Below are 24,183 nucleotides of genomic sequence, written 5' to 3'. Positions count from 1 at the left end.
ATCTCACTGGCTTTGATTGGCATTTTCCTGAAGTTTAGTATTAAGCAATTTTTCTGTGCTTTTTGTGTATATTCCTTGAAAAACACTGATTGAATGCTTTGCTTTACCTGGGGGGGGGGGTACCGGGGATCGAACTCGGGTCCTTGCGCTTGCGCAGCAGGCGGCGAAACCACTAAGCTAAATCCCCGGCCCCTTTACCTGGGTTTTGTTTTGTTTTTGTGTTGTTGGGGGTTTTTTTCCGGTATCCAGAATCGAACTCAGGACCTTGCACTTGCGAGGCAGACGAGGCACCATTGAGCTAAATCCCCGGCCCGCCCTTTTTTTTCCTCCTTTTTTCTTTTTTTTTGGTATGGCTCAAACCTATGGTCTCATGCGTGCTAAGCAAAGACAACACTGAGCTAGGTTCCCAGCGAGTTGTAACACTTCTCTGTGTATTCTAGATGGAAGCCTCTGTACTTCTGTGCCATCGCTGGTACAGAATACCTGATCCACGTCTGTAGGCCTTGCCTCACGTTCCACTCGTTCTGAGGCAGAAATGGTGCCAGAAAGGGGTGGTACAAGAAGGCTGCTCAAGCCCTGGCAGCCCGGAAGCAGAGAGAGGAAAGAGCCAGAAACAGGGAGCTGCACCCTCAAAGCCACACCTCTAGTGACCGGGTCACTCCTCCAACTGGGCACTGCCTCCTGCAATAGGGTTAGCTCCAGATGAGTGAGGCGTCGCCATATTCACCTTCGCAAAACCCTGCTTCAGAACATATTGGGCTTCCTGGAAACATTTAACTCATAACAAGTCTCACAGGGCCTGTAGCTGGCGAATGTTTTCTTCCATTGTGTAGATTTTTCCCTGTTTTAAAGATGTCTTTTGAAACACCAGCGTTTTTCATTTTTAAAAAGTTCAGTTTAGGACCGGGAATTTAGCTCAGTGGTGCCGCCTCCTGCCTTGCAAGCACAAGGTCCCGAATTCGATCTCCCATACAGGTAGGTAGGTAGGTAGGTAGGTAGGTACGTAGGTAGGTAGGTAGGTAGAGAGATAGAGATAGATAGATCAGTTTATGTATTTTTCTTTTGTTGCTCATGTTTTTCCTGTCATAGCTAGTAATCCTTTGTTAGCCAGATGTAGTGCCATACACCTGTATTCTCAGCAGTCTGGAGGCTGAGGCAGGAGGATCACCACAAGTTCAAGACCAACCTGGGCTACATAGTCCAGAGCCAGCCTAAACTGTGTAGGGAAACCCTCTCAAGAAACAGCAACAGGGGCCGGGGATTTAGCTCAGTGGTTCCGGCACCTGCCTCTCAAGCTCAAGGTCCCGAGTTCGATCCCCAGTACCAAAAAAAAAAAGAAACAGCAACAACATTGCCTTGTTAAACAAATTTTTATCTATGTTCATAGTTTTTTCTTCTGTTATCTTTATCCAGTTTTAGTATTAGCACAATGTTGATTTCCTAAAATGAGGGGAGAAGCGTTCCTTCTCTTTTCTGCTTTAAGTGTTTGATATAATTCATCAGTTAAAATGTATATGATGCTGGGGATCTAGCTCAGTGGTTTCGCCGCCTGCCTCGCAAGCGGAAGGACCGGAGTTCGATCCCCAGTACCAAAAAAAAAAAAAATGTACATGAGCCTGTTGTTGTCATATAGGTAGGTTTTCAAGCTAGGAATATACTTTCTTTAATAGGTGCTATTCAAATTTTGTTTATTTAATTATTTATTTTTGGTACTGGGGATCAAACTCGGGACCTTGCACTTTTTAGGCAGGCACTGGAACCACTGAGCTAAATCCCTGGGCCACTATTCAAATTTTATATTTCCTCCAGAGTCAGTTTCATTAATTTGTCTTCCAAGATGTTTCTTAGAAGTTGTCAAATTTATTTCAAAAAAGATTTTTGTAATATGCTTTCTATATCCTTTTAAATTCTGTAAAATCTGTTGTAATGTCCACTAAATTTTGATATTGTCATTAAAACAATGTATAATTGATATGTGTAATGGGAAGAAAAGAGCTAAAGGAGTAGGGGAAGTGGGAGGGGTAGGGGAAAAGAAAGAAGGGAAAAGAAAAAAGTATGAGAAAAGGAAAAAAAAATGGGGCTGGGGATTTAGCTCAGTGGTCCTGAGTTTGATCCCCGGTACCAAAAATAAAAAAGAAACAAAGTATTTGCAAATAGGGAAGGGTGGAGGGGGTGAAGGGGGGTAGGAAAGGGGAAAAAAATAACCAAGATACATCATGTAAAGGTTACAAGATCCCAATGATGAATGTAACTATTTTATACCTAAAATGTACCAATAAACTTAAAGGGAAACAGCAACAACAACAAAAAATCCTTTGCTAAGGTCATGAGAGTTTATCCCTGTAAGTTTATCTCTTACATTTAACTTTTGAGTTAACTTTTGCATATAATATGAAATAAAGGCTCAGCTTCATTTTTGCATACAGGAATCTTATTAAGCTTATATTTAGTCACATAGTAACATTTCATTGTTTCATAGTGGTTTAATAGCTGTCATGGATGTGAACTAACTTTTACATACTGCAGATTATAATTTTATTTGCTTAGGACTCATGTATTTTGGTCTTTGCCCGGTGGTAATGCTGTAGTTCATAAGACAGACTAGATGATGGCTAATAATCTTTTGTGTCTCATATAATGTGGCCTAGGGACCCAGGCCCATTTCCACGTTATGACCGAGTGTGGTCCTATTGAAGTTTGTCCATCTAATAAATTCTCCCAAAGAATTCCCCCAATTCGCCCCATTGGGGTGGCCCCCAATGCAGTGGCGCGGGTCTCACAGTGGGTGGATGATCACTTTTGCCTGGTCCAGGTACCACAGGCTGGCCAGCCCAGCAGGGAGCAAGCCCAGGAGGGACCTATCCAGAGAGGTCGCAGGAACATCAGCACTGGGATAGCCATAGCTGGAAGAATGTTATTTCTTTTTTTTGGTACCGGGGATCGAACTCGGGTCCTTGCACTTGCGCAGCAGGCGGCAAAACCACTGAGCTAAATCCCCAGCCCAAGGAATAATGTTATTTCTAAGAAGTGTTCAACTGACATCAAAATTTATAAGATCTTCAGATATTCCAGCAGAATTTATAAGAAAGAATGTTAAATTACAAGGACGATTCCACCAGATAACTAATAATGGATTAGAAATTAAACATATTCCCATTACTTTACCTATTATATCTTCATGGAGAAAAGAGCCATGCGGTGTTTTGCTGGTTAAGCTGGCTGGAGTAGAACTCACTGAAGCTGGGAAGGTATGGTTACCAAAGGAGCTCAAAGCTTCCCAACTACTATGGTTCCAGCTTCTTGGAAAGGAGAATTCAGTGTTCTTTTGCTACCTTTTAGTGAATAAGGATGGATATTTTAGTGTGAATCTGAATGAAGAAATTTTGCAAAGAGGCCTGGCCAGAACTGTTCTTGTTAAAGGGCTGAATTATAATTTCAAAATTTACTGGACAATTCACAGAAAATTACTTAAAGCTGAATTAACAGCTATTTAAAAAAAGAAGGAATATGGAAGGAAGAATCTGAAAAAGAAAGTTATTTGGGAAAACTCAAAGACTCCTGGAAAGAAATGTGGAAAAAAGAAAGTTATTTAAAGAAACTAGATCCGATTTCAACTTGAAAAAAGGAAGTTATTATGACAAATTGAGAACTTACGAAACACGGAAAGACAACATGAGTATTAACTACTCCTTAATGCCGAAATTCAGAGAATTTATGGGTCGCTTACATTTTCATAGGAAAGAGTGATATATCCAACAAGTCTAGAGGTGACTCCTCTGAAAAGTAAAATATGTCAACGTGGAGATTTTTCACTGATCCTGCATGGAAATTTCCACAAATGATCAAAGTTGAATTCTAATGGTATTTAAACATTAAAAAGATTATGTCTAGTGTAATATCAGAATTAATTTAAATAAAGGTTAATGTGTAATGCTTTTAGAAACAATGAAGTACTATAAAAAAAAAGTTACCAGAACTAGATTAGGTGGCACATGCCTGTAATCCAAGCACTCTGGGAGGCTGAGGCAGGAGGAGCAAAGTTAGATCCCAGCCTGGGCAATTTAGAGATTTAGTGAGACTCTCTCAAAAATTTTAAAAGGACAGGGACTGTGGTTTAGTGTGAAGGCACTGGGTTCAGTCTTCAGCTCTGCCTGCTCCCATTATCAGGCTGTATATATGTAGTAGCATTGTTTGAAGAGAAAATCCAAGTGCTGACCATTGTGTTATGTTGAGCAGCTATATTTAATTTTTGTTCAAAGAGAACTTTTCCAACTTTATCAACTTTCATTATTTATATAATAAAGGAATTATTTATACTTTAAAAAAAAAGAATTCTACCGTGTAACCTGCCTGTCACTGTATCTGCAGTTCATATTCATTTTGGCATGATTCCGGGCTGCCTCCACAGCCCGGGGTTAGAATACTTCTTCACAGGTCCAGCACTCCATGGAAAGCCTAGGGCACTGCTGACCTTGGACAAATCCACGAACTCTGGGCCCTCCTGTCTGCTGTCAGACACTGACCTGGGTGATAGGAAGGCTCTGTCCACATGTAAGGCACTAAGCTTCTGCGGCTTTGTGCTGTTTCTTCGTTTCATGGGGAGGGACTGGGGTCTTTGAATGCTAGATTTGGTGAAAGTGAAAACATGTTTAGCTTCTTTGTGCTGAACCTCAGTTTGTGTTGAATTTGTTGGTCAGTAAAATTGTTTTTGCACAGAACTATTACTAGAAAGCAAAACATTGGGGTGTGGGGAGCAAGCAGAATGTTTACAGAGGATGTGAAGTGCAAAACTAATTTAATTTTTAAGCTTTTCTTAAGACCAAAGAGCTGACAAATTGGTTTTGTTTGTTTGGGGGTTGTTCATACAGGATCTTGCTGTGTAGCTCAGGCTGACCTTGAACTTGTTATGTAGCCCAAGCTGGCCTCACATTGAAGATCTTCCTGCCTCAGCCTCCCAAGTGCTGGTTTTACAGACACACTACCACAGCCAACAAAAATTGACAAGTTTAACATTTTTCTGGATTGTGGATAAATAGAATAAGCTTGGGTAGGGTGTTTTGATTTTGTTTTTGTTTTGAAATTTTGAAGTCATACTATTTTCAGTTTGTTAAAAGAAATTATATTACTGAATATTTTTAGCTATTTTTTCAAATAATGTTTGCTATGAGATTTCACTGCAAATTTATTTTCCTTTGGTAAATGGTAACTGACTAGATTTTACCCATTCTAGCTTTGGATTCAATGAATTCAACTCAGGTTATAGGGCTTGACAAATTTTAATAGCCTATCTTGCATAGTTGTGATTTAGTGCTTAAAGAAAAGGGGGGACCCTTTTTCTCCTTCCTTTCAGGGATTGGTGTCTGAGGACTTAGAGCCCCCTCCTCTGGCGCGTGAAGGGGAGAGGGGTTTTCTCAGGTCCTCCACAGGGGAGAAGCACACTTGTCTCTTTCCTTGGGGAGAGCTCTTCCAGTCTGCTGAACTGTCAGATCTGCTGAGTGCTTGGTAAAGCAGATTGGACAGTGCCTGGAAGTAATGTGTATGTGTGTGCTGGGGAAGGGGGCGTATTTTAAGCAGTAACGATCAAAAGTAAAGTGATTTCTCCAGGAGCTTAGTAGATAAAGCTGTGTGCATTTCTAGTGTTCCCACTCTGCAGGAATTAGTGTTACATTCTAGGAGGAATGTGTGTATGAGAGGGGGTGAAAGATTTGGGGTAGATTAGAAAGCATCAAGAAAAGGGAGCATAATACGCTTAAGTGAAATAAATAGGACACATAAGTATAAATATTGAATAGTTTCTCTGGTGTGAAAAACTAAGAGTTAAATAAGGATCAAATGTATAATTGATATTGTGAAATAGGAAGAAAAGGTCTAAAGGAGTAAGAAGTGGGAGGGGTAGGAGAAAAGAAAGAAGGGAAAAGAAAAAATAGAGAAAAGGAAAAAAAATGGAAACAAAGTCTTTGTAACTAGGGAAGGTTGGAGGGCTTGAAGGGAGGGCAGGGGGATGGGGAACAAATAAGAACCAAGATACATCATGTAAAGATACAAAATCCCAATGATGAATGTAACTGTATTGTATACCTAAAATGTACCAGTAAACTTAACGAAAAAAAAAAAGGGAGCATAGCTAGGTGTAGTACCACACGCCTGTAATCATAGCACTCAGGAGGCTAAGGATCACCGAGAGTTTGAGGCACTCCTGGGCTGCATGGCAAGACTGTCTCAAAAAAAAAAAAAAAAAGAAAAGGGAACATAAATGATGGTGTGAGTTTAGCACTGAAACTTGCCTAATCCTAATGGCCCTTGATCAGAATGCCAACCCCAAAGTTACTTTTGTTTTGGAGGGTTTTTTGGGATGTTGGGAGGGACACGGTCCTGCACTATTAGCCCAGGCTGGCCTCAAATTCCAGAACCTCCTGCCTCAGACTCCGAGGGCTGGGATTACAGGCATATGTGGCTGTGCCTGGCTGTTTTCTTTGCCTATTTCTTCTGCTTTCTGCAGTGTTGGGGATTGAGCCCCTATGCATGCTAGGCAAGTGCCTCAAACACTGACCTACACTCCAGACCCCAAAATGTTGTTTTCACTTATTTTTAACAGAATGATTATTTTATTGAGTCTATTATGAATTAGTGTGACATTTTACAGAAGTTGAAGAAAACAGATTTTTGGCTTCTTGTACATAAGTGTAGTTTGGCCTAGCTGGGAAACAGAATCCTGCTGCAAATTGTTCATGACTGATTTCTCAAGCCAAAGTGGGCTTCACAGTGGACTGGAACAGTAATAGCCCACCTACTGTCAGGAGAGGCCAGGGCAGGCTTTTCCCAGCAGGCCTGCCTGAGTGGGGCTTGTCCTAGACCTAGGACCCAGAGCCCACAGAACAGTCCCCGGCGTGGGAGCCAGGGGCCTGTCGGCTTCTTCAGCAGAGTCATCTGCCAGCAGCAAAGGTGGGGGTCTGGATCCTGGCAAAGCCGAATGTAAAGGTTGAAACCTGTGTTCTTTAGCAGGTACAACCTAAGCACCTACTGAGAAACATGAGAAGTTACTTTAAGTGTAGAAAATAAACAATGTGTGTTTCTGCTTTTAATGAGCTTTTTTTTTTTTTTAATGAGCTTATTTTTTTGCCTTGCCCCTTAGTAGAATCTCACATGAAAATGGAGAGTAAACGTTACAACTCATTCATGCGGTCCCTGAGCTGATGTTGGTTTTGAGCCTCTGGAAACTAGACCTTCAAGGGGCCTTTTCCCCCTCATAAGCACCACATACCTCATATGTGATAGACACTTGTGTACTTCTTGAATAAATGAATGTGTGTTGCCATTTTAAAAACAAATAAGCCAAAAGGAGAAATTAAGTCATTTAATCCTTTTTTTTTTTTTTGTACTGAGGATTGAACGCAGGACCTTCTCACTGGGCTGCATCCCCAGCCCATATTTTTTTTTTTTTTTTGGTACCAGGTATCAAACTCGGGTCCTTGCGCTTGCGCAGCCCATATTTAATTTTTGATTTTGAGATAAGTCTTGCTGAGTTGCTTGGGCTGGGCCTCGTGCCTCAGCCTCCCACAGTGCTGGAATTACAGGCATAGGTCACTGGGTCTGACACACAGACCTAACCACTGCATGCCTTGCTTCTGAAGACTGGAGCTGACTAGCCAGTGCCTCCTCCACTGGTCCCTTGAGTCCTACACCTGGGAGGAGGCGTCTCTGCTTTCCTGTGCCGCCCCCCACCCTCTTGTGTGGCCACAGGCAACCTTGTTGTAAAGCCAGCTCTTAGAGACCAGGGACACTGATGGGTTTGCCAGGAAAATCCCTTTGGAAGGAACACTGCTTGTCTGCACTTTTAAATTATTCTCTTCTGTGAACAGAGTTCAGATTTAAAATTATATATTCAAGCTAGCCATGGAGGTGCATGCCTGTAACACCAGCACCGGGGAGGCTGAGGCAAGAGGATCGCTGTGAGTTTGAGACCAGCCTGCACTACAAGGCAAGACTGTCTCACAAAAGAAAATAAATAAAACTATATATTCAGTAGCAAGATATTTTTTTAAAAACTCTTTATATTGTTATGGTTAAATTTTGTTTTTGTCCTTTTTAAAAGACAGGTTAGAGCTGAGTATGATGGTGCATACTTATAATTCCAAAGAGGCTGAGGCAGGAGAGTCATGAGTTTAAGACCAGCCTGACCTACATAGTGAGACTCAGTCTCAAAAACAGGATAACGAGTTCAAAACCCGGTACCAAAAAAAAGCAAGAAAAGGATAGGTTGGAGTACTAAGTTGACCAGAGGCAGTGTGATGGAATGGGAAGAGCAGGGGGTTGGGAGTCTGCAGTGCTGACTCAGCACACACTGACCTAGAAAATCTGTGTAAGCACTTTGGGTCTCAGGCTCCACAAAGGTTAACAAACCACGTAACTTAAATTTTTATCTTCACATACGTTTTTTTCAACCTGGTCTTTTCCCTTGAGTATTCATTTGAGATAATAGTAATTGTGGATTTTCCCCCCGCTCGGTATTAGGGTTGAACTCAGGGCCTTCACACTAACCTACATCCCCAGTCCTTTTGTATTTTGAGACAGGGTCTCACTAAGTCACTAAGTTGCACAGACTGGGCTCGAACTTGCAATTCTGCCTCAGCTTCCCCAAGTGTTGAGATTAAAGACATGTGCCACCATGTCCAGCTGTGAATTAAAATGGGTGGGTGGGTGTGTGGGTGTGTGTGTGTGTGTGGTGCAAGGGATCAAAGACAACACAAGAACTTCCCCATGCCAGTGTCTTCCGGGCCCTAAGTTACCCTGGATGTTTTTACTTACCAACCACAGACACCTTAATAGGTTCAGAAGAGAGCAGCGCTGTGCAGTGAGCTAAGCTCAGAGGATTCTTCAGTAACTGCATTTGGTCATTTTGGGGTGGAGGCCAGTTGGACAAAAACTTTCTTTTTTTTTTTCTTTTTTTTTTTGGTACCAGGGATTGAACTTGGGTCCTTGTGCTTGCACAGCAGGCGGCAAAACCACTGAGCTAAATCCCCGGCCCCAGAAACTAAAGATGATTTACCTAACTGACTAAACTGCTGCACATGGTGGTATTTATCTTTCATAATTTTTACCATTCCTCTCTTCTTTCCTGTTGTCCAACTTGTCACTGCTGTAAGTAGGGCATTCTTTCTCACTCAGCACATATAACCACTGTCCATTTTTTAAATTTTCAGCCCCTTCCCCTTTGTGTTCTAGATGCTCCATACTGGCTTGCAGTGCGTATGTGGCCCTGGCTTTGGGTGATAACCTGATGGCTTTGAATCACGCGGATAAACTTCTTCAGCAGCCCAAGCTGTCAGGCTCTCTAAAGTAAGTATGGCATGCCCTGTGTGTCCCTGCTTTGTTTTGCTTCAAGGTTTCTTATTTTGTGATGCTGTTGCTTTTCACTGCTCCAATGGAACATATATTCAAGGGGAAGGCAACTAGTTAAAATTTTTCTTATTTTGTGTCTTAGCAGTGGATATTTTTTTTCACCTGTTGCATCTGAGATTGCTATACAGAGCATTAGAAAACACAAACTTTGGACTCTGTGGTGTCTGCTGCTAGGTCTGACTGGATCACTTTGGATACCAAAATAATGTGAGTCCTCAGACGACCCACAAAAAAAGAAATTTGGTCCACATAATTCCATTGAGGAATGCAGTTTTTTTTTTGAGGAATGCAATTTAAATAGACAAGAATTTAAATGTATTTTTCCAAATTCCTATATCATTTTATGAGATAGTTTTATACAAACTGTTGATACCTCTTTGGTATTAATGTCATTTGAAATTCTTGGCAGGGATGTAGCTCAGCGGCACAGCACCTACCTGACAAACGCAAGGTCCTGAGTTCAATCCCTGGTACCAAAAAAAGAAAAAATTCTCAAAGCACACCATCTTTTCTTTATTTGAAACTTAGTAAAATAAGCTAGACATGGCACACACTTTGGGAGGCTGAGGTAGGAGGATCACAAATTCAAACCCAGCGTGGGCAATTTAGCAACTTTGTGAGACCCTTTTTTATTTTTATCTCAAAATAAAAAAGGCCTGGTGATGTAGCTCACTGCAAAGGCCCTGGATTCAATCCCCAGGACTTCCAGAGAGAGAGAGAGAGAGGTGGGAAGTGTTGAATGAAATATAACATGCTTTGAAGGTTTTTTTAAAAGCTGATCCTGAAATTTTATCCAAAGTACTGCAAATACAAGTATTCTCCATAACATTGCCTGGAGATGTAGCCAGTGGCAGAACACTTACGTGTGAAGCCCTAGGTTCAATCCTCAGCACTGCCAAAATAAAACCAAAAAATACTTCAAAATATAACTACTTCGGGCCAGGGATTTAGCTCAGTGGTTCCGCCGCCTGCTTTGGAAGTGCAAGGTCCCGAGTTTGATCTCCGATACCAAAAAAAAAAAAAAAAAAAAAAAAAAAAAATATATATATATATATATATATATATATATATATATATATATAAAACTTCAATTACCAGCACCACCATGTTCTATCTCTCTACTTGCCCTTTTCCCTTTTACTGGTATTTGCAGTGTACAAAACTTAGAATTCAGAAGCCATACTCAGAAAAATAATTCTGTGAATTTCTCTTTTTTCCTTTAAAAAAAACTGAGTTGAGGGCTGGGAATATATCTCAGTGGTGGAGCACTCAGCATACACAAGGTCCTGCGCTCTATTTCCAAAACCAAAAAAAAAAAAAAAAAAACTGGGCTGCGTGTGGTACAGTAGCACTCACCTGTAATCCCAGCTGTTCAGGAGGCTGAGGCAAACAATTGCAAATTCAAGTCTAGAATGGGAAACTTGATGAGACTCTGTCTCAAAATAAAAATAAAGGGGCCGGAGATTTAGCTCAGTGGTTCTGCCGCCTGCCTCGCAAGCACAAGGTCCCGAGTTCTATCCCTGGTACCAAAAAATAAATAAATAAATAAAAAGAGCTGGGGCTTATAGCTCAGTGGTAGACCATTTCCCTAGTATGCACAAGGCCTTGGGTTTATTCGCTAGACCACAAAAAGAAGGAAGGAGAGTCTGGGGATTTAGCTCAGTGGTTCTGCTGCCTGCCTCACAAGCGCAAGTTCCTGAGTTCTATCCCTGATACCAAAAAAAAACAAAAAAAAAAAAAAGAAAGAGGGAGAAGGGAGAAGGAGGAAGAGGAGGAATAATGAGCTCACAGGTAAAAAACAAAAAAATGTTTATGCTAGGTGCAGTGGCACATGCCTATAATCCCAGCTACCTGGAAGCCTGAGGCGAGAAGACAGCAAGTCCGAGACCAGCCTGAGCTTCGTAATGAGACCCTATCTCAAAAAAAAAAAAAAGAGAGAGAGAGACTGGAAGAAGCAGGCTATTTACAGTCAGAGGCTGTACATCTTGGCATAGCGTCAATGGACATAAAGTATATGTTGTAAAAAGTAGAAAACCTAGACCGGGGATTTAGCTCAGTGGCACTGGGCCTGCCTCACAAGCGCAAGATCCTGACTTTGATACCCAGTACAAAAAAAAGGAGTAGAAAACCTTTGGAAGTAAGGTTGATCCAGCCTGGGTCTGGCACCCTGGTGCTTTTTTACTCTTCCAGCAGCAGAGAATGAAGGAAACTTGATTCTGATGCTCTGTGTGCGTGCGTGCGTGCGTGCGTGCGTGCGTGTGTGTGTGTGTGGCTGGCTGTGGCTTTCTCTCTTTCTCTTTCTCTGTCTTCTCTCTTCTCTCTCTGCAGTACTTTCCAAACCCATTTTATTTTTTGAGACAGTGTCTTACTAAGTTGCTTAGTTGGCCAAGCAGGACTCCAACTTGGAATCTTCCTGCCTCAGCCTCCACAGTTCTAAGATTATAGGTGTGTGCCACCGCACCCAGCATGAACCTGTCTGTTATGTTAGAACTTTGTTAATGTTTTGGTGTTAATATTTTCTAAATACCACCACCTGCCTCACAAGTGCAAGGTCCCGAGTTCGATCCCTGGTACCAAAAATATATATATTTTTTTTTCTAAATAAATAAAACAACATTAATCAGCTTTGAACTGCTTTCTTAATTAATATGTGTGTCTTGTTGTATTTGGCTAATATTAAAATTATGTATTTTTAAGATGTTTGTAAATGGCCCTTAATTGATCCAGATATTTTACCTAAATAAATTTAGATTTCAGTTGAGGGACATGGCAATACATGAAACGCATACCCAGTGTGTAACAACGTACATAATATACCCAAACATTATTCTACATTGGGTATTTGTGTGATGACTTACTTTTCAGTTTGGAATCTGCTTTTTCTTTCAGGTTTCTGGGCTATTTGTACGCAGCAGAAGCCCTTATCTCCCTGGACAGAATATCGGATGCCATTACTCACTTGAACCCCGAGAATGTCACTGATGTCTCCTTAGGGATCTCTTCCAACGAGCAGGACCAAGGTTAATGATGCTTTTGATCAGAACTGCTCACTGTTTCCGCTTCCTTCTGGCTGTAATTCAGAGTGTGTAGAAACTAAAGGCAAGGTTGTGAGGGAAGAAAGTTTCAGGTCCTTCCCACATTTTTGGGTGTACCTTTCTTTGTAGTAATTGTTTGCTAAGTAAACCTGGAAGTTGAAGTTTAAATTCTCATTTTGAAAGGCTGATACTATAGGGATTCTTCTGTTCTTTCTTTCTTTTCAAAAAGTGGGGACTGGGCGAGGTGGCCCACACCTGTAATCCCAGCACTCAGGAGGCTAAGGCAGGAGTATCACTTTCAGTTCAAGGCCAGCCTTAGCTACATAGTGAGACCATCTAAAACAAAAAAAGAGGGGGCCTGGGATTTAGCTCAGTGGCCCTGCACCTGCCTTGCAAGTGCAAGGTCCTGAGTTCAATCCCCAGTACCAGAAAGGAAAAAAAAGAGCTCTTATTGGGCATGATGGCACACACCTGTAATCCCAGCATTTGGGATAGTGATGCAGGAGAATCACCATGAGTTTCAGACCAGCCTAACTACTTGAGTACATAGCAAGACCCTGTCTCAAAAAAAGGTAGGGGTGGGGCTGGGGATTTAGCTCAGTGGCCCTGCACCTGCCTTGCAAGTGCAAGGTCCTGAGTTCAGTCCCCAGTACCAGAAAGGAAAAAAAAGAGCTCTTATTGGGCATGATGGCACACACCTGTAATCCCAGCATTTGGGATACTGATGCAGGAGAATCACCGTGAGTTTCAGACCAGCCTAACTACTCAAGTACATAGCAAGACCCTGTCTCAAAAAAAGGTAGGGGTGGGGCTGGGGATTTAGCTCAGTGGTTCTGCCACCAGCCTCACAAGCGCAAGGTCCTGAGTTCGATCCCCAGTACCAAAAAAAAAAGGTGGTACTGGGAATTTGGCCGTGTTGTGGAGGGCTTCCTAGTGTGCACAGGGCCTTGGGTTCAATTCCTAGTATCATTGGATGGGGGGATGTTGTTGCCCAGACTGGTCTCAAACTCCTGGCTCAAGAAATCCTGCCATAGCTTTCTGAGTAGCTGAGACTACGGGCTTGTCTTAAGAGGATTCATTTTGGTTTCATTCTGATACTGTATTTTTTCCTGAACAGATTCCACAATTGGGGGGGGTAATAAAAACATTGCATTCAAAAGTTAATTTTAGGTCGAGGATTTAGCTCTGTGGTTCCGCCACCTGCCTCGCAAGCGCAAGGACCTGAGTTCAATCCCTGGTACCAAAAAAAAAGAAAAGACAAAAGTTAATTTTAGATCATGGCTAAGTTTTACTGGAAGTGAAATTACTGTGACTTTCACTTTATGGAAGGTTAGTTCTCAGACTTGTGGGGTGGTGGGATAGCATTTTGACAGCTCTTTTAATAGAACCCCCACTACGTGGAAAGTCAGTACTGTGACAGATTGCTTCATATTGGGTTTCGGTTTCATAAGAGATGGGTGTTTAAAAAATAAGCCCTGTTATCTGTCTCTCAGATTTATTTTCACATCTTTGCAGGATCAGACAAGGGTGAAAACGAAGCAATGGAATCCTGTAAGTAAGTTTTATAAATACTTAGGCATCCTGGCTGGCACCTCAAAGTTTAAACCCCGAATCTCAAAGGCCCCTCTGGTGGCCTGAGGAGTGGTCCCATGCCTTAGCTGAGTGACCCCTCAGGGAGCTGGTGGGCTGCTCTCCGCCCTTGGCAGAGCCATTCACCAGCGTCTGCATTCTTTCCCCAGCTGGGAAGAGAGCCCCCCAGTGCTACCCCAGTTCTGTCACCTCGGCCAGAACTGTGATGCTGTTCAACCTCGCCAGCGCGTACTGCCTTCGGAGTGAGTACGACAAAGCCCGGAAGTGTCTGCACCAGGTGAGGCCGTGCATGGAGGGCTGCACCTTCCTGTGATTAGCCAGCAGAGGGCTTTGCTCAAAGCTTCTGATCACTTTGTTAAACATTGGAATATTACTTTTCCAGATTTAAAAATATCCTTCAAGGGAAGCAACTGGTCAGCCCTGCAAATGAATGTAGATAATGTTGAGTTTTTCCGAATGATTTTAATAATTAAAATTCCAAAAGATTGAAAACCATCTAAATAAGAGGCCACTTGAGCCGGTCATGGTGGCACACACCTGTAATCCTAGTACTCAAGAGGTTGAGGCAGAAGGATCATTGCAAGTTCCTGGGCTACACATAGTGAGTTCAAGGCCACCCTGAACTACATAGCAAGACCATGTCTCAAAATAACAAACAAATGGGGCTGGGGATTTAGCTCAGTGGCACCGCACCTGCCTCACAAGCACAAGGTCCTGAGTTTGATCCCTGGTACCGAAAAAATAAACAAATAAATAAATCCACTTAAATAATGGTGCAGTGGAACACAGTGCAGCTGTAAACTCTGTGTACTAAAAGGAAAAGATACCAAGACACACTGAGTGAAAAGAGCCAGGCATGAACCAGTTTCTGTATAATCTTGGTTTGGTTGGTTGGTTTTAGTTTTTTGAGACAAAGTCTCACTGTGTAGTTCAGGCTGGCCTTGAACTCACACTGTGTAACCTAGGCTGGCCTCAAACCCTGGGAGATCCTCCTGCCTCTGCCTCCCAAATGCTAGGATTACAGGCATGGGCCATTATGCCTGGCCTATAATCCTGGGGGGGGGTTGGCGGGGGGTACCGGGGATCAAACTCGGGTCCTTGTGCTTGCACAGCAGGCGGAAAAACCACTGAGCTAAATCCCCGGCCCATTATAATCCTGTTTTTGCATAGAATAACTCTAAAAGGATTTGCTAACAGCTGCCACATTAGTTAGGGTTACCAGGATAACACTGGTCAGAGGTGAAGGTTCAGCAGCACAAGACTAGAGGAACTCCAAACATAGTTAAGGAAGCTGTTGGCAATCTATAACTACAGTAGACCTCTCTGCATTTACTCCTGAAATGGTGCATCATCAGGCCTCAAGGAAGATTCTGATTAGACTTGTTTCGGCACCTACTCGTCCCTGGAAAAATCACAGGTATGATTACATTTCCAGTCATTTTCCATTGATTTCACAGAATTGGAAAGGGCTAATTCCTCAAAAGGACATTATCCAGCAGATCCTTTAGAGCACTTATTTTCATGCTCTAAGCTGTGGTAATCAGGCTAAGCAGACATGATACATCATTGCCCCATGGACATAAAATTGGAAGATGCCTTCTTAAAAGGGAATTGCACCAGGGGTTGGGGATTTAGCTCAGTGGTTCCACCGCCTGCCTCGAAAGCACAAGGTCCCGAGTTCAATCCCTGATACAAAAAAAAAAAAAAAAGGAATTGCAAGGTCAAAGGATATACAGAATTTTAAGGCTTAGAATGTAGGAAATTTGTGCCGAATGGTATATTTGCCAGCAGCATATCAGAGAGCTCACGTTCCACATGCTGTCAGAGTGACTGCAATTGAAATTCAGCCACTCTCAGGAGATACAATGGCTTCCAGAAAGTTCCTGTCTATGTAGGTGACCTTGATGTGGTTAAAGCTGATGGTGGTAGCCAAGCATGGTGACAGACACCTGTAATCCTAGCACTCAGGAGGCTGAGGCAGGAGGATCACCCTGAGTTCAAGGTCAGCCTGAACTACAAAGCAAGACCTTGTTGGGCTGGGGATTTAGCCCAGTGGTTCTGGCACCTGCCTTGCAAGCGGGAGGTCCCAAGTTCAGTCCCTGGTACCCAAAAAAATAAAGTGATGATGCTGTACTGTGGAGAAACTATAAATGATATTTAGTCAACTTAGGGGCACCTAAGTGAGCATTTCTTTTTTTTTTTGGTACTGGGGATTGAACTCAGGTCCTTGTGCTTGCGAGGTAAACGATGGAACCACTGAGCTAAATCCCCAGCCCAAAATGTTTTTGGTTTTTTGGGGGGTTTTTTTGTACCAGGGATCAAACTCAGGGACCTTGTGCTTTTGAGACAGACAGCAGAACCACCGAGCCAAATCCTCAGCCCTAAGTGAGCATTTCTTTTTGTTTGTTTGTTTTTTGGTACCGGGGATCAAACTTGGGTCCTTGCACTTGCGACGCAGGCAGCGGAACCACTGAGCTAAATCCCCAGCCCATAAGTGAGCATTTCTGATCCCAAATCAGAAAGGTTAAGTGACCAACTGTCTAGGAAAACATACTTGATATTATCTAGGAATTGAGTGCAGAGTTAAAATACTCCACTGTTCTTGGTGGCAAGATGAGTTTATACCATCCCTTCTGAAATGTCCTGGACGGAAGGCCCTGCAGCAAATGGGGTCTTCTGATCTGAAGTTCCAGGCATACCAGTTTCTGTGCAGTGCAGCTCAGGTTCTCCGACAGCAGGTGGCTATGGCTCCTCCCACGATGGGAGAGACAGATGGGGTCAGGCCTGGTTTGGGGCTGGAGGAGCTTTTGTTTTGGTCCCTTCGTTTTTAGGTTAATCCAGTGGCTGGGCCTTTGTTAATTGGGAGGCCCACCCTGCTAGGAGGGCAGAGCAGTGATGTGAGGAGCTGGAAATAGATATCTCCAAGGTCACCACCACTAACCATTCCTTACAGCCAGTTAGCAAAGTGCTGGTAAGTTTCATAAAGTTATTACCTTATATTCTTGTGTTTTAGAAAAAGCTGCATACTGTGGTCAATGCAGAGAACAGTAAATGCCCTGTGTTTACCAGCCACTTTGAGGGGGGGAAAAGATTTTGTTTTGGTTTTTTGTTTTTCGAGACATGGTCTTGCTAGTTCAGGTTAGCCTTGAACTTACTATGTAGCCCAGGCTGGCCTCAAACTCAAAACAATCTTCCTGCCTCAACTTCCTGAGTACTAGGATTACAGGTGTGCACCACCACGCTTGGTGAAAAAGAGATTTTAATATCCACAAAATGCTATAATGATGCCTTTCTTTTAAGTTTTATTTTTATTTTTTTATTTTTTATTTTTTTTGGTACTGGGGATCAAACTCGGGACCTTGTGCTTGCAAGGCAGGTAGCGGAACCACTGAGCTAAATCCCCAGCCCGATGCTTTTCTTTTATATTAAGCCAGGCCTAGCCAAGAACAGTGGCACGCATCTGTAATGCCAGCTACCCATGAGGCTGAGCCAGGAGGACCACCACAAGTTCAAGGCTACATAGCAAGACTCTGTCTCAGAAACCAAAAAACAAAACAAAATAAGTTTTCCAAATAGGTTAAGGAAAGTACCAAAGAGCAGGAAGCAATGATCTATGGAAACTAGACATGGAAGTACAAGTTGATAGTAGGTTGAGGAAAAGGCTAATGCCCAAGAGGCCCAGACTGAGGCCTAAACACAGTTTTAACACCTGTGACCAGTGTGGTCTGGCTTCCTTTCCTTAGTATTGGATCAAAGAAAAAATGCTGGCTCTTAGCTCAGATACAAGGGCAACATGTTGCCTAAACCAGTGAGTTATTTGACATAAATTGTATTATGTGTAATAACGGGAACATCTGGTCAGGTGGGCACCAGAGCACACACCTGTCATCCCAGCATTTAGGCAGGCTGAGGCAGGAGGATCCCAAGTTCAAAACCAGCCTGAGTAGCTAAGTGACTTCAGGAACCTTGTCTCAGAATTTTAAAGGGAGAGATGCTGGGATGTAGTTCAGTATAAAGGCCCTGGGTTCAATCTCCAGTACAGGGGGAAAAAAGGAAAGTTTGAACTCTTATTCCTGACATTGGTAACTGCTTGCAGCTTACAATACTGAGATGTTACTTGGGAAAACAGGTGGACACTGAGATCTTTGTTTCCTCTTGCAGTACTGAGGAGTGAATCCACAGCTTTGCACGTGATAGGCAATCACAGTGCCACTGAGCTTCATTCCCAGCCCAGCATGCAGACTTCTATGTAAATGTAGCTAGATGGGTGGTGAAGAGCCACCAGCAGACATAGATGTATCTAAGTATAAAATCAGGGTGTCCACTTAGGCAGAATAAAGAACCCCAAGCAGCTGTATGCCAAGAGGGAAGAAAAACTTTCTCTTATGAAGAACTTAGAGCCAAGTGTGGTGGCACACTCCTGTCATCCCAGCACTCTGAGAGGCTGAGATAGGAGGATCCCAACTTTGAGCCCAGTTTGGGCATCTTAGCAAGAGCCTGTCTCAAAATAAATAGAGCTAAAGAGGTAGCTCAGTGGTAGAGCACTTGTGTAGCATGTGTGAGGCCCTGGGTTCAGTGTCCAGTACTGCTAAAAAAAAGAAAACCAGCTGATTATGGATTAGTCAAGAGAAGTAAATATTGAACCATTTAGCTAAAAAAGGGTTTTTGATGGTTTTGGTTTGTTTTGGGGTTTTGGTTTGGTTTGGTTTGGTTTGTCATTTCTTGGCATTTGTATTTTAAGCTGCTCGGTTTCAGGAATGTCTTTTGTTTGTGCCAGGCGGCTTCCATGATTCACCCAAAGGAGGTGCCCCCTGAGGCCATCTTGCTGGCTGTCTACTTGGAGCTGCAGAATGGTGAGTCATTCCCTCTGGAGAGCACTATGTCCCTTCAAGAAGGCCAATATTTTTTTTGTCTGCTTTTTCTCTTCAAAATCAAAACTTGTTGGCCTGGGGATTTAGCTCAGTGGTTTCGCCGCCTGCTGTGCAAGCCCAAGGACCCGAGTTCGATCCCCGGTACAAAAACAAAAACAAAACTTGTCTTCTTTGCAGACAGAATCGGGAGTATCAAATATAGGCAGAATTCAGAAAAAGAACCCCAAACTGGTGAAACCCAAGAGGAAGGGATAGTTCTCCCTCTGTTGTTAAGGGCTTGGGATGCAGCCACTGGTAGAGCACTTGCCTAGCATGCATGAGAGCCTGGGTACATTCCCGAGCACCCTAAAGGGAAAAAAAGTTTTAAACTATCTCATTGTCAAGCCACCCCTCCATCACTTAATTCAGAATTTCTCAGGCTGGGGCCAAGACACCAGCGGTTCCCATGGCCAGCACTGCAGACCACACCTCTTACGGGTCTGCCCTCTGGATTCTGATGGCCATTCTGTTTGCACTGGAACTGTTGTGTGCCATGTTTACTAACAGAAGTGTTTTTTGTAGGTAATACCCAGTTGGCCTTGCAGATCATCAAAAGGAATCAGCTGCTGCCAACAGTGAAAACGCACTCCGAAGTGAGAAAGAAGCCAGTGTTCCAGCCCGTTCACCCGATCCAGCCCATCCAGATGCCAGCATTCACCTCTGTGCAGAGAAAGTGATGTTTTGCTTTTGGAAAACTGTTGCCCAAGACCCAGCACAGTATTTACTGACCTTGTTAGTTATATCACAGCAAATGAATAAAAGACACATGGGTGAAGGGTGCTAGTTGTGAAGACACTGTTTTGAGACCATTCTACCCCTGACTCTTTTAGGAGAAGCTTACTTAAAATTAAGGATTCACGGGCTGGGGATTTAGCTCAGTGGTTTTAACGCCTGCTGCGCAAGCGCAAGGACGAGTTCAATCCCTGGTACCAAAAAAAAAAAAAAGGGCTGGGGATTTAGCTCAGTGGCTCTGCTGCCTGCCTTGCAAGCTCAAGGACCCAAGTTCGATCCCCGGTACCAAAAAAAAAAAAAAAAAATTGAGGATTCACAAATTCATTTTCAGCCATTGTCCTTTAAACAGCAGCAGACTGTCTTGAGCAATTATGTGATGTATCTGTGTCATAGGCCCTTAAAACACGGTCTTCAGAACAATCTTGTAGTCTTTCTTGAAATCCTTATTTTAACACCTGAGATTTTCTGTTGAAGTTTTAAAAACTGGCAGACAGGAATATCAGCAGTTCTTGAATAGTTAACGGGAGAGGAGACTGGAGTTGCCATATTTTATGCCCATAGTTATGACTACAGGGGCTGGACAGTGTGTAATAACTGAGTTAAAAAGGGATCACTGATCTGGTAGGAATCTTTTGGCACACACCTCTAATCCCAGCACTCAGGGCTGAGGCAAAAGGATCGCTGAGAGTTCCAGGCCAGCCTGGACTACAAAATGAAACTGTGTAGGGCTGGGGATTTAGCTCAGTGGTTTCACCGCTTGCTGCACAAACACAAAGACCCGAGTTCGATCCCCGGTACCAAAAAAAAAAAAAAGAAATGAAACCGTGTCAAAAAACCCCAAAAACAGCGCCAGGGATTTGACTCAGTGGTGCCACTGCCTGCCTCGCAAGTGCAAGGTCCCAAGTTAGATCCCCAGTACCAAAAAAATTAAACAAAAACAAAAAACCCCAGAAGTTCCAGATAGAGAAGGTATGCTGTATTGGCCTGGTTCAGCCTCTGTATCCCAAAGTGGAAGCACTGGCTTTAGAATCTGTTAGTAGGCAGCTCTAGGTTCATAGCTAACTCCTTTGAAAATGCATACAAGAAATTAAAAGCTGCTTCCCAGCATACAGGTATGTGTATGGGAGTGACATGGCCAAAACTTGCCACTCGGGTGGATGCACTAACTTTAAGTAGCAGGAAAAGGATACAAACCTGCTTTAGAAAAACTGAATGACACCCCCTCCCTACTGCCACTCAAGATGGTGTCTCGGATGGGCCAGGGATTTAGCTCAGTGGTTCCATCGCCTGCTTTGCAAGCACGAGGTCCCGAGTTTGATCCCCAGTACCAAAAAAAAAAGGTGGTGTCTGGGAAATTCATCAAATCCTGCCATTTAGGAGGAACCCTTACTGACAATGGCCCTCCAATTCCCTGATTTAGAGACAGCTTCAGATGGGAAGTGCAGTACACTAGAATCTGCATGGCTCCTCAGTCTCACAAGAGAAGCAAGTGTTTGGGTAGCATGGGATTTATCTGGAGCTTCATCTGAACTATTGTTGTTGATATCACACAGTTCATATAGCCGGGCATGGTGGCCCATGCCTGTAATCCCAACAGGAGGATCACCCCGCCAGCCTGGGATACATATTTCAAGGCCAGTCTAAACTACATATGGAGACCCTGTCTCAAATAACAAAACAAAAATTCAGATATGGATATGTATTGAGTATTTTAACTAGACATCCACAAACTTAGGAGAGAATTCCTCCTTTTTGGGGGGATGGGGTTGCTTTTTGTGGTGGGGGGGGGATTGGTCCCTCCCCCCACAACGGGGATTGAACTCAGGACCTTGAGCTTGCCAGGCAGTCATGGCACCACTGAGCTACATCCTCAGCCCTGTTTTTGTTTTCTGGTTTTTGGTTTTTTTTGAGACAGAGTCTCACTTTGCAGCTCAGGCTGGCCTTGAACTCTGTAGCCCAAGCTGGCTTTGAACTGGCACCAATCCTCCTGCTTCAGCTTTTCCAAGTGTTGGGATTACAGGCATCCACCACCATGCCCATAAATTTCTCTATTTAAGCATAAGCATGGATGGATGTACGTAGGGTGTCTGTTGCTCTGTAATATTTGTGGGTGTTTGTTTTTGCTGTACTGGGGGTTTAACACAGCCTTTGCACTGATCCATGTCCTAGCGCTTTTTTCTCTCTCTCTTTTGACTTCATTTTATTGTAGATAGGTAAGTTAATTAGATATCTTGTAGGCAGTTAGAAAGGGCCAGCCCCGAGGAGCTAACAGGGAGGACATTCAAGACACATTCACTGAAGGCTAGCATTGTAAAATGAGAAACTACCACACCCGTGTGGTTCCCCTAAGGATGAATAACAGTGATTCACCCTTTTTATTTTGAGACAGGATCTCACTAAGTCACTCAGTTACCCAAGCTGAGCTCCAACTTGATTCTCCTGCCTCAGCCTCCCAGAGTGTTGGGATTGTAGGTGTTTGCCACCACACCCTGTGCCATTGCTCTATACACATAGCAGATTCTTTCCAAGTAGAGTATCCCCCAGACGTTCCCAAGGTGGCGCTGTTGGAAGGCGCACTTCGTCTCCTGTAGGATGGGAGGTCCTTAGGTCATTGGTGGGTTGCTTTCTCTCTGAGGGGACTGTACACCACTGGACCTCACCCCATCTGTTCCTTGGCTCATGAGATATAAGCAGTTTGCTTTGCTATGCTCTCCCCAATCAGCACTTGGTGCACTTGTGGCCTTTGCCAGGAACCCAAACCCACGGGGCTGCCCAATCTTGGACAGGGACCTCCAAAACCATAAGCCAAAACAAACCTCTGCTCTTCCGGCAATAATTGCTTTAGGCATTTCATTATAAAGCACAAGGCTGACTAACAACCCTGTGTCATCCAGGGTGCAGGTTTGCAGTTTATTTGTGGGGAAACAGGAATATAGTACCTATGAAACACTGGGCAAGACCCATGTAAAACAGGGATACATTTGACTACAGCAATTGGTTTTTGTTTTTGGTTTGTTTTTTAGTTCTTTGAGACACAGGGTCTTACTATGTGGTTCAGGCTGGCCTAGAGCTCACTATGTAGCCCAGGCTGGCCTCAAACTCCCAGAAATCCTCCTGCCTCAGCCTCCCAAGTTCTAGGATTACAGGTGTATACAACCATGCTCAGCTCAATCAGAACTACCAGAAAAAATACATTAAATTTAAAAGAACTACCAGGAGTAGGTTTTGAACCCACACAGACATCTATCCATTGAATCTTTTTTTTTTGGCACCAGGGATTGAACTCGGGACCTTCTGCTTGCAAGGCAGGTGCCAGAACCACTGAGCTAAATCCCTGGCCCCTATCCATTGAATCTTAAGTTCACCTTAACCACACAATTTTTTTCAGAGGGGGTGGTTTTGAGACAGCGTCTCATGTAGCTGGGACTGGCCTTTAACTCATGATGGTCCTCCCACCTCAGCTTCCTGAGTTCTGGGATCCACACCCAGCTTTTAATCAGTCGTTTAAACAATGATTTTTTTCATTTACTTGAGTTATGTGCACTTGGTCACCTGCTGGCCTCCATTCCAGTGTGCAGTGGTGTCATCAGGGACCAGCATGGTAACTGAGCAACTTAATGAAACCTTGTCTCAAAATAAAAGCTAAAAAGGGTTAGAGATGTAGCTCAGTGCAAAGGCCCTAGTTTCATTCCCCAGTACTAGGGGAAATAGACACCTGTCATGCTACATAAAGCTAGTCTGGGAAAAGATCAAAATTCGAAGTATGGTTTCTCTTAACCCTAACCCTCCTCCATGTGTATCACTTTTACACCACAGTGAAGTTACAAAACCTAAACCAACCAAGCTAGTGTTGTGGTATGAGCCTGTAATCCCAGCATTCGGGAGGCTGAGGCGGGAGTATCACCGCTAGTTCACAGCCAGCCTGAACTATGTAGTGAGCCCTTTTCTCAAAACACCAAACAACGGGCTGGGGCTTTAGCTCAGTGGTTCCAGTGCCTGCCTCACAAGTGCAAGGTCCCGAGTTCGATCCCCAGTACCAAAAAAAACAAAAAACACCAAACAACAAAGCTAAGCTGACCATTTTAAGGCAGGGACCCAAAGGGCATGGTATTCAGGAACCTAACAGATGGCAGCTGCTGTAGGCATCAGCCTCATTTCAGAGAAGAGTCCCATTGGCTCTGGCCAAGCCCCAGCCATTTAGCTTTAGCATCTGCACAACAGGACAGATGCACCTCGTGGGTCCCTTCCCAGACCCAGTGAAGACATCCCTGCCAGCTGTCCAAAGCTGCAAGGCCAGAACTCTCAGAACGGCTGGGTGGTCTAACCTTGTGTCACTTGCCCATCACCTGGCAAGATGGCACCGGCCACACCACTTCCTGTCGCTTCTGTGGATGCCACTCAGACTCACTCGAACGCCATTCATGACAAAGCAGACCCTAGAGAGGCTGCCACTTTAGGCTGGGAGATCTGCCCCACACATGACCTGAATTGTGAGCAAATGACTTTCTCAAGTTTTC

At 43.6% G+C, this 24,183-nt stretch overlaps 1 protein-coding gene and 1 pseudogene across 10 annotated transcripts in view; both read left to right on the top strand.

Annotated features, from left to right (window-relative positions):
• Positions 1-19,713, top strand: part of Cnot10 (CCR4-NOT transcription complex subunit 10) — a 76,343-nt gene extending 56,630 nt beyond the window's left edge. For 7 of the 10 annotated variants that reach the window (XM_004857833.4, XM_087182152.1, XM_087182151.1 and 4 more), the window contains 6 exons: positions 9,223-9,336; positions 12,289-12,419; positions 13,950-13,985; positions 14,174-14,301; positions 18,802-18,877; positions 19,457-19,713. In XM_004857833.4, coding sequence (XP_004857890.1) covers positions 9,223-9,336; positions 12,289-12,419; positions 13,950-13,985; positions 14,174-14,301; positions 18,802-18,877; positions 19,457-19,611 — 640 coding nt within the window. In that variant the 3' untranslated portion in view covers positions 19,612-19,713. Of the gene's footprint in view, positions 1-9,222; positions 9,337-12,288; positions 12,420-13,949; positions 13,990-14,173; positions 14,302-15,379; positions 15,442-18,801; positions 18,878-19,456 lie in introns of those variants that run through there. The other 3 variants (XR_002387079.2, XR_002387080.2, XR_002387081.2) reach the window with 3 other exon arrangements.
• LOC110344486 (mitochondrial inner membrane subdomain organizer 1 pseudogene) lies at positions 2,988-9,194 on the top strand (annotated as a pseudogene).
• Positions 19,714-24,183: the final 4,470 nt, after the last annotated feature.

This window comes from Heterocephalus glaber, unplaced genomic scaffold (genome assembly GCF_053883595.1).
Source record: "Heterocephalus glaber isolate CG9 unplaced genomic scaffold, H.glaber_assembly_v1.0 deba00001472, whole genome shotgun sequence".
NCBI lineage: Eukaryota > Metazoa > Chordata > Mammalia > Rodentia > Bathyergidae > Heterocephalus > Heterocephalus glaber.
This window is presented reverse-complemented; position numbering and strand designations above follow the sequence as displayed.